Here is a 15599-nt window from a genome sequence, read left to right as displayed (position 1 = left end):
ATTCTTTGCATTTTTACAACCCGTACATAAAAAGAGCACGTCGCATTGCCCGCACCAGTCACTCTAATACAGTATATATACCGTTACTTTTCAGCAATCATTTTTTTTCTGCGCACAACACGAGACTGGAATGGCCTGCCCGCCGAAGTTGCTACTATCATCGACCCACTTGCATTCAAGCGACTCGTCGAAAATTTCCCTTTGTAATTTGTAGTATCTATCTTTGTCACTAACTCCCCACTCCCTCATGTAATGTCTCAACAGAGACCTTTGAGGAAATAAATAAATAAATAAATAAATAAATAAATAAATAAATAAATAAATAAATAAATAAATAAATAAATGTCACTATTCAGCAAAAGGAAACGCACCGAAGCACTATTAAGTTATTCACGCATTATTCGTAGATAACATTGCTCATACAATTATTTCATACGTGCTTTCTTCATAATGCAAGAGATTTCCACGATAAAATGTTGGCAGTTTTGCCCGAAGGGCTCAGAACTGACAAGGATAGCAAGGTCTAGCGCCGCGCTGGAACTTCTCGGACAGTGTTCTAGCTGTACGCGGTTGCGGACGCGACACACGTGGGTGCGCCGAAATTTTCGACACCCTTACGAGCGTTAACACGCCATGGAGGGGCTTTGATGACATTGCACAGACGTCCCTGCACTGCCCGTAAGAAGCCGCGCCAGTAAAATTAGAGAACTTTCAGGTTTGAGCGCTGACAGTGCTTTGCACTTCCATTACTATTTTATAATATGACAAGATTTAGGATAATATGCATGCGCTGTAAATGTTATGTTCCGTGACATTTAATTGCGGGCTACCATTCCCAAAATCCTGAGGAATAATTTAGTCAAGAACAAGACCTGGTATGAGCAACTTCAGTGATTGAATAGTCTTGCAATATAACCCGCATATACAGCCTGTATACGCAAATGGCATACACATACCTAAATATATGTGGAGCGTTACGGCCATTCACATGGCGACGGGCGCGAAAACGTGCTTGGAGTTCGAAGAACTCCGTTTCCAGAAACGACTGCTTCTGAAAAAGAGATTGCTTCCTGTCGTGTGTCTGCGGGCGAAACTCCTTTTCGGGAGAAGTCTTATTGCTCAAAAGACTTTTAGTTCCCGTGTGACAGGGGTAGAATGTTTTATCTCTTTTACGTCAGAAAAGGAGTATCTATAGCCTCCAAACCAGTGGGCGCCAGCAGTTGTCATAAATTTAAGAAAATAAGCAAATGCGTATTTCTCCAGTCGCCTAGGCTCATCATCTAGTCTCGCAGAAGGTGTAGTAAACCCAGTAATATTGATTTTCTTCTGTACTCTCGTAAGCAGGTCGAACGGGTTGGCGATGTCACTAGTTGTTGCTTACAGACGCGCTTCACACGGACGAGACATTAAAGTTCCTTAATCTGGCGTTGTTAAATTTATTTGAAAAGCCTAGGTTACGATAAGTTTAACTTGGCCGATTTTGTTTCGAGCGCTAGCGTTTCCGGCCCAGAAGGGAACACTAAAAAGAGATCGTCGGTTCCGTGTGTCTGCTGCGCAACACCTCATCATTAATACGTCTTTAAACTTGGTAACACACCTCTTACGCAGAAGTGTTTTTGCGTGCTCGTGTGTCAGGGTATAACATTTGTTAAACGGTCAAAAGCAGTGACTGAAGAAAGATAAATAAAGACAGCGCTGTCTTTGTGTATCTGCTTCTTTCTACATCCTTGTTAAGTCGCCCTTACAGATTCTATCATGGATTCAAATGAACTAGCCCGTCAACGTATTTTGACCTAATTAATCAGCACTGTGTTACGTGCGCACAGCTAAACATTAGCACACCTCGCTCGATGACAGCGGAAACTATCTGTGAAAACGCTGGAGTTAGGGATCGCGGCAGCCGCCGCGAGCCCATTGACCTCCGTGCATCTGTCACTTCAATGCGAACGAAGCGTCGAAAGCACAGCGCATACGAAGCTACCGGCACTACGCGCACTCTGCAAACATCGCGGATCACATTGAAGATGAGGCCCGCGCGGGTGCGCATGGCCACGTCGCAGATCGCTTTCAAGACACACGAACGCCGGCAAAGTGTCCCTGTATACGGCGTCCGCCAACCTTATGGACGCGTTCGCGAATGGCGTCTGCAAATCGCGTGGCCAACACCGTAGCAAACGCCGTGGTTGTCTCCACTTTGTGTGGAGCGGCGGGCGAGGAGGACATCGAATCCCCCTTGCAGCCGCCGGAGAAGAACGCTCCCCCTCTCGCGCCTGACCTCCCTCCCTCTCGCGCTACCGAAGTGGGCGCTCAAGCGTCTTTCCTTTCTTTAGATCACTATCATCATCATCACTCATCCGGGCCGCGTTCCTCGCTCGCGCACGCGAGATTAAACCACGTTCGCCGGCTCACCCCCCACACGCTTTCACTCATGCGGAACCACACGGCGACGGCAGAAACGCGCCTGGAGTGTCCATATAATTAATATCGCAATAAAACAGAAGATAGGCCCACGCAACATCTCGCGTTTCTTCTGGAAAGCTCGCCTTCGTGCATTGATTTCGCCGTCAGCGTTTCTCAGTAAACATTACGGTTACATAAGCTGCAGTTGCCCGGAACCGCGAGAAGCAGTCAGGGATCTTTGAATGCTTTCGTGTTCCACTCTTACAGGCGACGCTTAAACGTCCTCCTTTTTTTTTTTTTTGCATTCGCCCTCATCACAATGCTGCCGCTATGAATCTGATCCCGTGGCCTCGTGCTTAATTAACCGCACAACGCCGTAGCCACCAAGTCAATACGGTGGGTGGCCAGCCAGCCAGCCAGATTCAAAGTGCCTGAACAACTGCTGATTGAGTTCTATAAACTCTAAGACAAGGTAAATTTACATCTATTTCAGTATTGCACGTAAACATGAACTGGAGTACGGTAGCTAGCTGGGCGAGTCGGTACATATGCATAATTATTACGCACAGAGCGCACTAACAAACATGGACGAAGAATAGAGATACTTGCGCTCGTGAATAGCGTTCGTGTTTCGTCTCTATTCTTCGTCTGTGTTTTTAGTGCGCGCTCTGTATAATAATTATACGTAAATATGAGGTGCTATTATCTCAGTGAAATATAATTCTCTTTTGGATGTATTTACAGGACAACATGCACGCCTGCAGGCTGTGCAGGCTGCCCCTCTTCTATTAAGAGTGCATAAAAATTAAATGCGCATAAATGCACTGCAAGGGATTGTAGGTGAAAAAGAAAATAAAGATGCATCCTAACCTTTTCCAAAGTCCACAAGTATCACTGGACAGGTGCAAACGATGTTGCGCACTACAAAGCTAAAGAGTTATATATTCTGTATCCGCATCGCCCTCAAATGCATGCGGCTGCAATAATTATGTAGCCTCCATTTTCGCTTGAGCTTTGCATATGGTATCGCAAGAAACGCTAGTCGCGTGGGCCAACATATGGAAAGAAAGGAGCGCGAACGCTTACTTAAAAGTATATGCGTCACCTTTTCCTGAGCTCCACAAGCATGTCAGTCAATGCTTTTCGAGCGAGCAGACAACCTTAGCAGCGTTCATGCTTGCGCAATTTGTATTCACGACGGTTAGGCTGTTGTGCAACGGCGCAGTCTGAACGACGTCGCTTTGTGCAGAGTTTCCTGGCATACACCGGCATACTGAACTGGCATGTACTTTTGGCTGTAGCTAGCGCTCTGGCTTTGGCCAACACCTCGTAGATGAAAGGTCTGGGCGCCTTAAGGCCTGACGTCAGCCGCGAAGGCCGAGATGAAGCAAACGACGCTTGCTTCCTACAACGGGAATTCGGAGGAATAGCATGCAATGATGTTCACTTAGAGCATCATCCTTCCTAGACAACGTGACAGTCAGTGCACGCGGGTCTCTTTTCATCCCAGAGATGTTGCTCCGGCGTCACGCCGTACACGCACGCGAGAAAATGTGCAAGGCCTCACCGAAATCGTGCAACGCAATGAAAGGGAAGTGACCTCATTCGCCAAATTTTCTTGAACCCATAGTTAGGCCTCAAATATTAGCGCTTTCCCTCTTCTGACGTACAGGCCGACGCTATGATCCTAAACGTTTTAGCACAAGCCACACGTACTAATCAACCGCAACTAAGCGATGTTGGGTGTGGAGGTTGGCGTTTAATACGTTTGCGATGGTATTAGAAGACATTATTTGCTGCGGACCCTCTCGCACTTTCTTGACCGTGGCTCTGCCTTGCCGAATAACTCACACTTCAAAAAAAGGAAACCAAAGTCACGTCCCCTATGGCGAATCGAACGTCGGTATGTCCAGCACATTTGTTACGGTGGGGCGAGCAAATGATAAAAATAAATGCCTCAGCCCGCAACACGTATATATAGCCGGCTGCGGCGAAGCACAGCGGCCCGATGCTCTGACCACTGGATCATAATTGCCCGTACGCACGTCCGTCATGCCGACGCCAACCGAGCTCCTTGGGATGATCGCCGCGCGTGTCGCCACATTGCATAGCGCGTGCACGCGGGTCAGTTTCGTTCAAATAGGCAAATTTTCAGCATTCGATATTAATCGCTTCACATAAATTCCAAGATGTGCGTTGGATGTGCATGTGTTTTTTTTAAATGGAAATGAAAGAGAACACTTACACCTCTTGTATTCCCGGATGCTGGCGTAGCAGCCATCCATCTTAACCATGTCCACACCCCAATCGGCGAAGGTCTGAGCGTCCTCGCGCAGGTGACCCTTGCTTCCACAGTAGCCTGCGCACGTCTTTGTCCCTACGTCACCGTAGATACCCAGCTTCAAGCCACGAATGTGCATCTAGGATGACCAGACAAGCGAAAAAAAAAATAAGAAGCGAAAGAAAGAGAATGAAGTATGTATGGTTCCAGCAATACAGTCACATTTTTGTGGTACAGTGGTGTCGTCGTGAATTCTTAGGATCTTTGAGCGGCTTTCCGCTATATCTCGAAGCATGGAGAAGCCGTGTACGAATTGCTCTAGGGTCGCTCCTACTTATGTGAAGGAAAAAAATCAGGCCGCCTTCAATTATTTCCCTGTTGTTGGAAAGTGACATCCATCAGAAATAAATGCTGTCACTTGAATATACATGCATGGTTGTGCAAATGCCTTTTTTAATGCGTTAACATGAAAAACAAAGTATTTGCGAAGCAGCGTATGCCAGAGCCCGGAATTTTCTTTGAAACGTAACGATCAGTTCTTATAATGTGAAAGCTACCTTGCGAATATCTCATACGTTTACAAAAAAAAAAAAACATAGATGCGCGGTCTTTCTTTTTTCCTGTTTTTTTTTTAGACAGTAATCCGTAATTTTTGTTTTTTACGGCGCGTCATACCAATTCCACGTTGGAGGTGAGCTAGGAGTTTGTACAGCTGCGCCGACGAAAGCTGATATCATGATTCTGCAACGCAGCCTTCGTGGAGGCCGTCACTAAGAAGTTGCTTTAAAATGCAATTATTAAGAGGAAGCTTTAGCTCGGGCCCAACTCCGACGCGCCCTATTCAAATACATGTAAAACGCAAAAACGTTTTTCTCAGATAACTCGTGCACCGATATTAATCAAATTTGTTGCATTTGAGAGAGAAAGTGAAGTACTAGTGACTGTTGGAAGCGGAATTTCGAGTTAAGGCTTGAATTTTGTTAAAAAGATTTTCAATAATTCGAAAGTTCGAAAAAAAGTGAATCATGATGTTTACAGATTCATAGCTCTGGATCAAGAACAGATATTGCGGTTCCGTAAACGGCATCCATTAGACTATTCCAAGCAAACAAATTCGATATGTCATTTTACATTTTACGTGAATTTGTTACGCTGGTTACAATGGTTCTGCAAAATCTGTATTTCCATATTACTAATTTTTTATGTTCATGTGCAACATATCGATTTTGTCCGCTTTGGATGTACTATTAGATGCAATTCACAGAATCGTATTATCATTTTTCGTTGCTGAGTTACAGGGTTGTGAACGTGATAGTTTCGGTCTTTGAAAATTTTCGATTTTTGCCAATTTTTAATCGAAAATTGACAACCTAACTCAAAAATTCGAAACCAAGGGTCACTAGATTTTAAGTTTTTCTTCTAAATCCATTAAACCTCTTCAAATTTGGTGCAGCGGTTGCCGAGAAAAACGAATTTTTCCTTTTACAGGCATTTAGGTAGGAGCACCCGAGCTAAAGCTTCCTCTTAAGGATTACAAAATAAAAGTCAAGTTGCGTACAGCTCCCTTGAATATACAATTTTTTCGGACAGCTTTTTTCTTCTTTCCTTCTTTTTTAGTCAGTAATGCGTAAATGTTGCTTCTGACGTCGCATTTTAGCCTCTTCACGTTGGAGGCCAGCTAGGAGTTTGTACGGCAGCGGTGGCGGCGACTAGTCGCGCGATATTTCTTTTTGTACCTCGTCGCCGCAGAGTTGTCGGAGCAGAAGCATATCTGATAGGAATGCGCGGACAGAACGGCGAAAACTACCATTTACTTCACGGTTGCTTTCGCTGTAATAAACACAGCAGAATTATGCGACCTTGCATAATCACAGCCCAATTTTCAGCGAAGCTGGTTCTCTCGAGCAGTGGCATTAAGTATTTCAATTTCCTGTAATTGAACCATGAAGTTTAAAATGTTCCCCAGCTATGACTCACCCGCGTGAAACGTTCCTCGCATATAACGCTCTTGAGTACTTGTTTAAAACGTTTTAGACAAAGAGCACGCCAACCACAGACATTGAACTTCGCAAGCACATCAGCCATATTCACCAAATTTTGGCACGGTGGTATTGTAGCTCTTTCCGGACAGCCTTTTCCGTTTGTAGAACCCACAAATAAGGTTCCGGAGAACTCGTACATGTAATTTACTAGAAAAACCGTATTTGAGCCTCACACTTTGAATTTCGGCTACACGTCACGCATCATCATCGTTGTCGTCGTCATCATCATCAACGTCAGCCTGCATTTATGACTACTCCAGGGCGAAGGCATCTCCCAGCACTCTCCAGTTACCCCTGTCTTACGCTGGCTGATTCGAACTTGCACCTACAAATTTTCTAATTGCATCACTCGATCTAATTTTCTGCCGTCCTCGACTGCGCTTCCTTTCCCTGGCATCTATTCTGTAACTCTAATGGCCCACCGGTTATCTGCCCTACGCATTACGGCTTGTCCAGCTCCATTTTTTTATCTTAATGTCAACTAGAATATCGGCTAACCCAGTTTGCTCTCTAATCCAGACTGATATATCCCGTTCTCTCAACGTTACGCCTAACATTGCTCGTTCCATCGCGCTTTGCATGCTCCTTAACTTGTTCTCGAGCTTCTTTGTCAGTCTCCAAGTTTCTACCCTGTGTGTTAGCACCGGTACAAGTCAATGAATGTTCACTTTTCTTTTCAACGCCAATGGTAAGCTTCCAGTCAGGATTTGGTGGTGCCTGCCGTATGCATTGACCATTTCTGTTTCTTTTGTAAATTTGTTTCTCATGACCAACGGCCCCTGTAAATAACTTACGTAGATAAACATACTCCTGTACAGACTGTAGAGGCTGAATGGTGATCATGATTTTTTTTTCCTTGCCATGCTATTGAACATTACCTTTGTCTTCTGCATATTGATCTACAACCATAATCTTCCTGATTTTCTCATCCCTTTCCTAATCTCTTTCTTGATAGGTGAGGAAACAGGGAGAGAAATAGGAGAGAGGAAAGGAAGGGAGGTCAACCACACGCACGTCCGGTTTGCTACCCTGCTCTGTGGAAAAGGGATATTGGGATGAAAAGAGAGAGATTACAGTTTTGCGCGTAGTCATGTATTTTCTACTTTTCTTCTGTAGAAACAAGGTAGCAGTGCAATATTTGCGGATATTTCCCAAGATAGTCACATCGCCCATACCGGCTCCTTATTCAAATCAAATATAAGCTAGGTGCTTCGTTTAGTAGACCGAGGACGCAAGGGAAATCTATTATACGGTACCTCGCTGAAAATAAGAACGAAAGCGATAAGCGAGTAGTCATTGATAATTTGCCGCAATAGTTATTAAGCCAGAAACTTTAAACTTTATCCGCACATTACCACCGACGTGAGCCCCATTTTCACTGAATATTAACCCGGTGTTGGGTACTGTTTTCCGAGGACTCTGGGAAAACATTTGTTCGAAAGAGCATAACACTTAACGAAAGCAAGTGTCTGAAAGCGTATAATGCTTACGAACACTTGCTTACGATTTTTTTAAAAGCACGTAATTAACTATAACGCTCTCACATCACCCATAACGTGATGGTGATTCACATTTCATCGAAATTTCAACTTTGCGGTAAATTGAGTTCTTTCAGGACACTGGGAAAACTTCTTAGGCGGTTCATTAAATACGCTTCTAAAGCTGTGGAACGTTAGTATTTTTTCAACAGAGGCTGCAACTTATATACACAATTTGCAATTTTATGGAAGGTTGCCTAAAACGTGCTCCCAATTAGAACTGAATATAAGCAACGTGGATTATCAAGTTTGCGGAGGAGACAGCGAATACCAACTACCCGCCTAGTATGTCGCATGAAAATCATCGAGAAGACGAGCATGTAGCAATTATTTTCATGGCACTTTGTAATCCACCGACTTCACACTTTCGACACATGTCGCCCATAACATGGTTTCCATTGTCTCTAAATATATTATGATTCTGCAAATCTATGTTATTGTGCAAGGCCGCCCAAGTCTGCTTTATTTTTTATGCACTGTATAGACCCCTCACAAAAACTATGCTGTAATGCAAACAGCAGTTCTACGGATCCACACTGTGAGTGGAGGACGAAGTTTGATGTTTCTCGAAGGAAGAATGGCGAGAAGAGTTTGGTGTGTAAATAGAGGGAGAAGCATGAAACATTTTATAATAAATGTATTTAGGGCTTATCAACCACTTGTTGACGTTGCCGTGGACATACTTATTCTGAGTATGTGCAAATTTCGAGCACGGAATAATATGATATATCATATCATACGCCGTTCCCAAAGAGGAAGCTTTTGCTCGCCGCCAACTACAATTTCCCCATTCAAATACATGCAAAACGCCGAATTGCTCTCTAGAGACAATCGTTAGGCCGATTTCAAATAATTTTGTTGCATTTGAGCGGGAAAGCTCAATGCTAGCGACTCTGAGGCACTTAATTCTGAATTTATTCCTAATATTTTTTCACAAAAAATGCCGAGAATTGGTGAGTTTAGAAAAAAATTAAGCACTAGATTTCCAAATCTGTTGCTCTGCACTAAAATATGTCGCAGTTCTATAAACTGCTTTTGCTATATCATCTAAAGCGGCCCAATCCGGTATGTTAGCTTGCAGCTTACGAAGAATTGTCTCAAAGCTTATGAGGGCTTTACAAAAATCCTACTCGAGAATTAGATACATATCTTAGCTTGCAATGTATCACATCAATTTGAGTGGTTTAGATGTCGTAAAAGGTGCACTTTACAGTATGGTGATACTTATTATTGAGTTAAAGAGTTAAAAACTTGGTGCGTGATTTTTTTTTCATTTTCAGGTATTTTTTAAGAAATAACTTATGGCTATATTAAATAGTTGGCAGTTTCGCCAGAAGGCTGAATCAGTGACAGGGTTAGCAAAGTTTGGCGCCTCGCTTAAACTTTTCGGACGGTGTTCTAGCTGTACGCGGGTCCGACTAACGCGGATGCTACATACGCGGGTGCGCCAACACTTTTGACAAACTTACAACCGTTAATAAGCCATGTATGGCCTGCAATGACATTGCACAGACGCCCCTACGCTGCTCGTAAAGAGCCACGCCAGTAAATTTACAGCACTTTCAGGTTTGGGCATTCATATTGTTTTGCGCCTTCATTATTATTTAATAGCATGGGAAGATTTAACATAAAATGCATGCGCTTTCAATGTTATGCCTCATGGCATTTGTTTGCGGACTGCCATTCTAATAACATCTAGAAGAATAATTCAGTATAGAACATAATGCCTGACTTGTGCAACTTTGTAGGTTGAGTAGTATATGATCAACCTTGCATATACGGAAGCATAAAAATATAGGATACATATACCTCAACGTAGGGGGAACCTCGCTTATAATGTCCGTATAATTGCTATCGCGATAAAATCTGGGCCCGAATTCACTAAAAGTTCTTTAATAATAATAATCTTTATTTCAGACAACAAGGTCTCGGATACAAGGGCAAAAGGCAGATGAGTTCTGCCTTACGGCACCCAAGCACCTGAATACACACACTCAGAGCCGGTGGCAACAGAAAGAACATAATACACTACCATCACATACACAACACAGTTTTATACAAAGTAAAAAACCGGACAAGGTACAAGCTTTTACAATCTTAAAGGAAAATTCGTACAAATTAGGAACCCTAGGATCATAAAAAATTCTGTATATACAACCTACTGATTGTTAGCACAGGAAAGGAGGTAAGCTTAACATCCTTTTTGAAAGAGTTCAGGGACACGAACTTCTGAATAATTTCTATGGCCTGTGTATAACTGTTGAGAAGACTGGGAATTAAGTATGAAACCATTTGGGTTCCGTAGTTGGTCCTCACAAGTGGAGTTCTGTAATGGTCGTGCCTTAATTTGTAAGGCGCATTACTACTAGAGTGCAATTCAAGATATTTATAAGGATCGAGCTTGATTTCGTTATATATGTAAGAAAGCAATTTAAGCTCATATAATTGATTCACTTTTAGAACAGAGTGTTCGAAAAAGTACAAACCTGTATGGTCGTTATACGAGAGATTTTCGACATGTCGTAACGCTTTCTTCTGTAATGTTATCAACCTCATAAGATAATAAGAGGAAATTTAATCCAAACCTGATATTAGCAAAGGTGGCCGGCCAATGGCAACAACAAATTATGAATGATAAGCTTCGTGGATTCGGTACCTGCCTCCTTCAGTCGCTAGATATTAATTTTTTTCTCTTAACTGCAAGAAATCTGATGAAAGTCTGGGCAGTGAAAAACTAGCAAAACAATTTATCTATCCTACGTGTTTGCATAGCACATCCCGAGCTAAAGCTTCTTCTTAAACGCTTTCGATGTCAGTGACTTGTCTTCAGAAGACAGCAATTAGCCCAAACGACTTGGTCAAATAAATACAATGTACTAATGTAATAAAGTACCATGCACTAATAATGTAATGATGTACAAACTTATGAGTCGTGTCATAATGCGCCGTAACGCTGAAATCATGTCACGATTTCACACTCATTTCTCGGAGACGAATTCTGCGACATTTTTTGGGTCTCCCTTCGCTGGTTTCGTGTATTTGCATGTCATCGCGGTGGTCATCGCGCTTTTGATGGCACTCACGAAGTCGGCGAGGTGCTTGATGCCGTTGGGGAATCGGGTGCCATTCGCCTGCAGCCTTCCGGTCACGTCGCGTTCCTGCGTCATCCAGCAGTCGTCGATGTTCACGTACTCGTATCCCACGTCCCGGTAGCCTTCGTACACGAGAGCGTTGGCCATCTCCTTGAACAGCCGCTCGCTGCGCACGACGCCGGCAGTGATTCGCAGCAGGCAGGTGTCATTCGGCCAAGTTAGCCGTGCCGTACCTATGCATATACCTACTCAACAGTGAAAGTGAACTTTCGTTGTAGTGAAAAACAGGGCCTTGATAAGTCCGCAAATAGAAATCAGTCGATTTGAAAGCGTGCGTTTGCAGGGCTGTGATATTTATAGTAATATTTATAATATTTATTTCAAAGAGAAGATTATATGAAAACTGCAACATTTTAGCATTATCAGTACAGTATTGCGGCCAGGGAACTGAGGTTAAAGGCGATATCGCCTGAAAAGACCTCGTACCATGGATCGCAAACAGCAAGTTACAGCGGCGAAGAATATGGATGACGTTTACGGAAGAAGAAAAACAAATAGAAAAAAGAAATAACCATACTTGATAAGAATTTTAGATTACACTATCACGGGTACATAAACGAGCACATTAACACAAACTTGAATAAAATACAAATGATACAACTTGAATGGAGAACAAATCAGTGAACTGACTTTTAAACGTAATGGAGGAGTTACATTAATTAATCCAGCACAAAGTTAATAGGCTAAGAAATTAACGGTAAAACGTTTCTAACTTTTCTTTTCTAAACACATACGCTGTTGTAAGACAAAGCCAGTTCAACAATTTCAGGTTGAGTATTAAGGAAGTCCAGTATGCGGTAACGAAGTGATTACAGACCGTATGCAGTTCTGGTTGTTTTCCAGACTAATGTTGCCCGCTGTAGTTCGCAGCGGCCCTCTGGGCAAATGTAGGAATCCAGAAATGCTGCTTCGTCTTTGTTCATGTGTTTAGATTATCATATAGGCAAACACTGATTAATATACATAAAAAATGGGCGAAATCGTGTTACTACAAAAAAAAAACATTGATTGATCCAACTAGATAGCTCACACCTAGTCTGGTTTCCGGCTCATCAGGGCCACTCGGTCAGCCCCAATGGCTGCAATCCTAACGAGCAAGCTCACTCTCCTGTGCGAGATCTCACATGCCGCGCATCAGATCAGGAACTGCTCCAGGATGACTGCGGCTCCTACAAAGACCCACTTACTACTTTTCACGAGATCACCTCACACTATAGGGACGGCAGGAGGTTTTTTTTCCTCCCCCCCCCCCCCCATAACAAGCTCAACCGAGCTCAGGCAGTCACATTAAGAATGATTCAAACTAAATCTTATCCCACACTTTTTGTGCTTAACAAAATTGACCAGGATTTTCCCGTGGAATGTAAAAGTTGCGGACACACTCCGTGTCTATTTGATCATATGTTCTGGCTGTGCCCCAACCAAAGGGCTTCGGATCTCAACAGTGAGGAGGACTGGAGTCGGCGCATATCCAGCAAAGTCCTCCAAGATCAACTCCTGGCCTCCGGAGAGCTCACGACATCGGGAAAGCCTTTGGCCTACCCGTGCCTACGTGGGCGGAGCCACCGACTTAGCCTGGGGCCTTGTGCCCTCGGACCCTAGTTTCTCTGGACTAAAATAAAGTTCTTGCCATGCCATGCCATGATCCTACCATTCTAAGTTTTTGATGAAGCGGAGGGCCTTTTTCTGCAGAATGTATAGTTATCATTTTCAACACACGAGAAAACATCAAAGGAATTCGCTATTCTTGAGAAGTGTCTTACATAAATGCCACTGATGCGAACTGAAGCTGGAAGTACTCTGATGACAATCGACGTCGATTCACCAACCACAACCACCTCAATGTTTTTATTTTTTCGAGAAAGTGAAAGACTGATCAAATTCGACTCCTGCGCCGAATGTGGTCACGTCTTTGGACCGGTATGATAACCAGTGCAATCAGGAGAAGTTCAACTTGCTTAAGAGTGTCTGGTTGGGTCACGTTAAGCGTGAGACTTTCACTTTGACTTTAACTTTATTTCCTTAAAGACCCCTCTTCGGGGTATTACATAAGGGGTGGACTACAAAGAATATGAGAAACAAGGAATATGAAAATGTTACAAGGCATAATGCGAGGCAATTTCTTCTATGAAGGCGGATGAGATGGGTATCGAAACGATGTTGTGCGCTGATATGTTTTCGGCCGCCATTATGCGGCAACCACTCGTCCTGTCTCCTTTCGCTCGTCCTGTCTGCTCCGTTCTGTGTCCGTGTTCACTTCGCGCTACAATCCAAGATCACGTAAACACATAAAGCGTATTCTCGACGTATTTACGACGTCGCCTCGTCTAATTTGTGCAGTGCGAGAGCAGCACTTTATTTCCGGCGTGTAGTTAAACACATAGTCGGTTAATATATACGCACTTTGAGCTCTGGCAACGACGTGCGTGCAGATGGCGCAGTGTGTAACTGTTACGTCAGCGCCGCAAATACGTCGAATATATACGTGTCATGTGGTCACTGCGTTAAAGCAACTCAGTTGGAAGCGTGCACTGCACTTCAGTCAAAAGAAGCCGCCCGGCACTAACGCAAGCCGCTGCATGCAAACTCACTAACCTGATACAGTTGTCGGGTTCGTTGACGCAGTCAATGTTGCATGTGAAACGCTCCCAGGACAGCCATCCCATGGGCGGCGTCCTGGCCAGACCGTTCCCCAAGCAATGAGCGGGCTGCGCTCCTGTAAGCAGGAGAAGCGCGAGCCGTAGCGTCAGGCTCGGCCACCTCCGGGTCCGCGTCGCGGTCGCGCCGGCGGCAACAGCTGTCGGTCGTCGTCCCATCTGGACAATCTGAGAGTGGACACGGCGAGGGCGGGGTTGTCTGAGAAACGAAAAAGCCTATGCCAGGCTCGACGCGAACATTCAATAACGAAAAAAATAACAAATTTAAGAACGCACTCTTAAACGTCCCCTGAAGAGCTCCTAGTCTGCACTTCTGCTGGGGAATTAGAACCAAACCAGTCATTTCAGCATGGCTGTCCAAGGCGGAGTGCGAGAAGCTCGGCTGTATCACTTGTGCACCGAATGGATGCTTTTGCTACAGGGCGTATTTCGCGATTGAACAAACCATCCGGACGTTCTGAGTGAGGACCTGCAGCTGCGCAGGCGACACCGCTTCGGACGCGACGGTATCGTGCGCATCACAGAAGCGGTGCATGAGGACTTGGAGCCCCAGACCTGTCGAAGCATGGCTGTGCCTCCGATGCTTCAAGTTGCTGCAGATGCTCCAGTTTTTTCCAACTGGAAGCTTCTTGATTACAGCAGGCGGTGATATCGATGTTCATGAGTCACAGCTTCAAGAATTGTGCGTCGCGTAGCAAACACCCTCAAGAAGCATGCAAAAAGATTCATACAGTAAGTTAGGGCCTTGTTTGAGTGATATCATAATGCGATCACTCCGTCATTGTGCTAAGATAGGTGCCAGAACGCAGGAGCACGCACACAGATGCTTATAATGAGGGCAGCAGAGTTGATTAGCGGCACCGGTACTTTTCGGAACTGGTGGTTCCCCAGAGATTCCCTAGCCCTACTGCTCAGTAGTCGTTGACTAGGGAACATTTAATACTGCGTTCTTAAATTAGTGATTATTTTCTTTATTAAATGTACGTGCAAGCCGCCCCTGATGCTCGCAGGCGGGCTTTAGGAAGGAATGGAAAATGTCGCGAGGGGAGAGGAAAAGTGTGGAATGAGCAAACACGGGCGAGACAAAGTGCTGGCTGTTTACACATACATACGCCTCTATGTCGTGGAAGGTTGTGGAGAGACTTGGAATCCTCTAAGCCCGAATGCCGATATACCGTTACGCCACCAGAGGGTCTCGTGCGCTTAAGGGTGGCATAGCTTCAGAAGAGCAAGAAGAAGAAGAAAAAAAAGCATAAAGGCTTGCGGTGGGGAAGACTCGCTAGAAGGCACGCGGAGAATTGACAGGCGACCGTAACAATATTGCGCGACCGGCATCCGTCAGTGCGGCGAAGCGGCGGCAGGAAAGATTAGCGGTTGCGACAGGCCTACATACCTGTAGCTGTAGCGGCGACTGTCGGGCGCAATACGTAAGAAGATGCGTCTTGACATCTGTGACGGACCGGGCCGCGCCCGAGCGTTTTAACGGAAGCCGGCAATATGAGACCTTGACGAGCGCGGTTCTCACGCAT

The 15599-nt window shown here is 44.5% G+C and overlaps 1 protein-coding gene across 1 annotated transcript in view; it reads right to left on the bottom strand.

Annotated features, from left to right (window-relative positions):
* Positions 1-15599, bottom strand: part of LOC142578779 (alpha-N-acetylgalactosaminidase-like) — a 37567-nt gene extending 21968 nt beyond the window's left edge. Inside the window, exons 1-4 of the mRNA XM_075688345.1 lie at positions 15464-15599; positions 14009-14238; positions 11345-11519; positions 4646-4820 (exon numbers count right to left, since the gene is read on the bottom strand). Of these exons, the coding sequence (XP_075544460.1) occupies positions 4646-4820; positions 11345-11519; positions 14009-14229 (571 nt within the window). The 5' untranslated portion in view covers positions 14230-14238; positions 15464-15599. The remainder of the gene's footprint in view (positions 1-4645; positions 4821-11344; positions 11520-14008; positions 14239-15463) is intronic.

The sequence above is a fragment of the Dermacentor variabilis genome, chromosome 4 (assembly GCF_050947875.1).
Source record: "Dermacentor variabilis isolate Ectoservices chromosome 4, ASM5094787v1, whole genome shotgun sequence".
Taxonomy (NCBI): domain Eukaryota; kingdom Metazoa; phylum Arthropoda; class Arachnida; order Ixodida; family Ixodidae; genus Dermacentor; species Dermacentor variabilis.
Note: the sequence above shows the minus strand (reverse complement) of the source record. Positions and strands in the feature narration are given on the sequence as shown.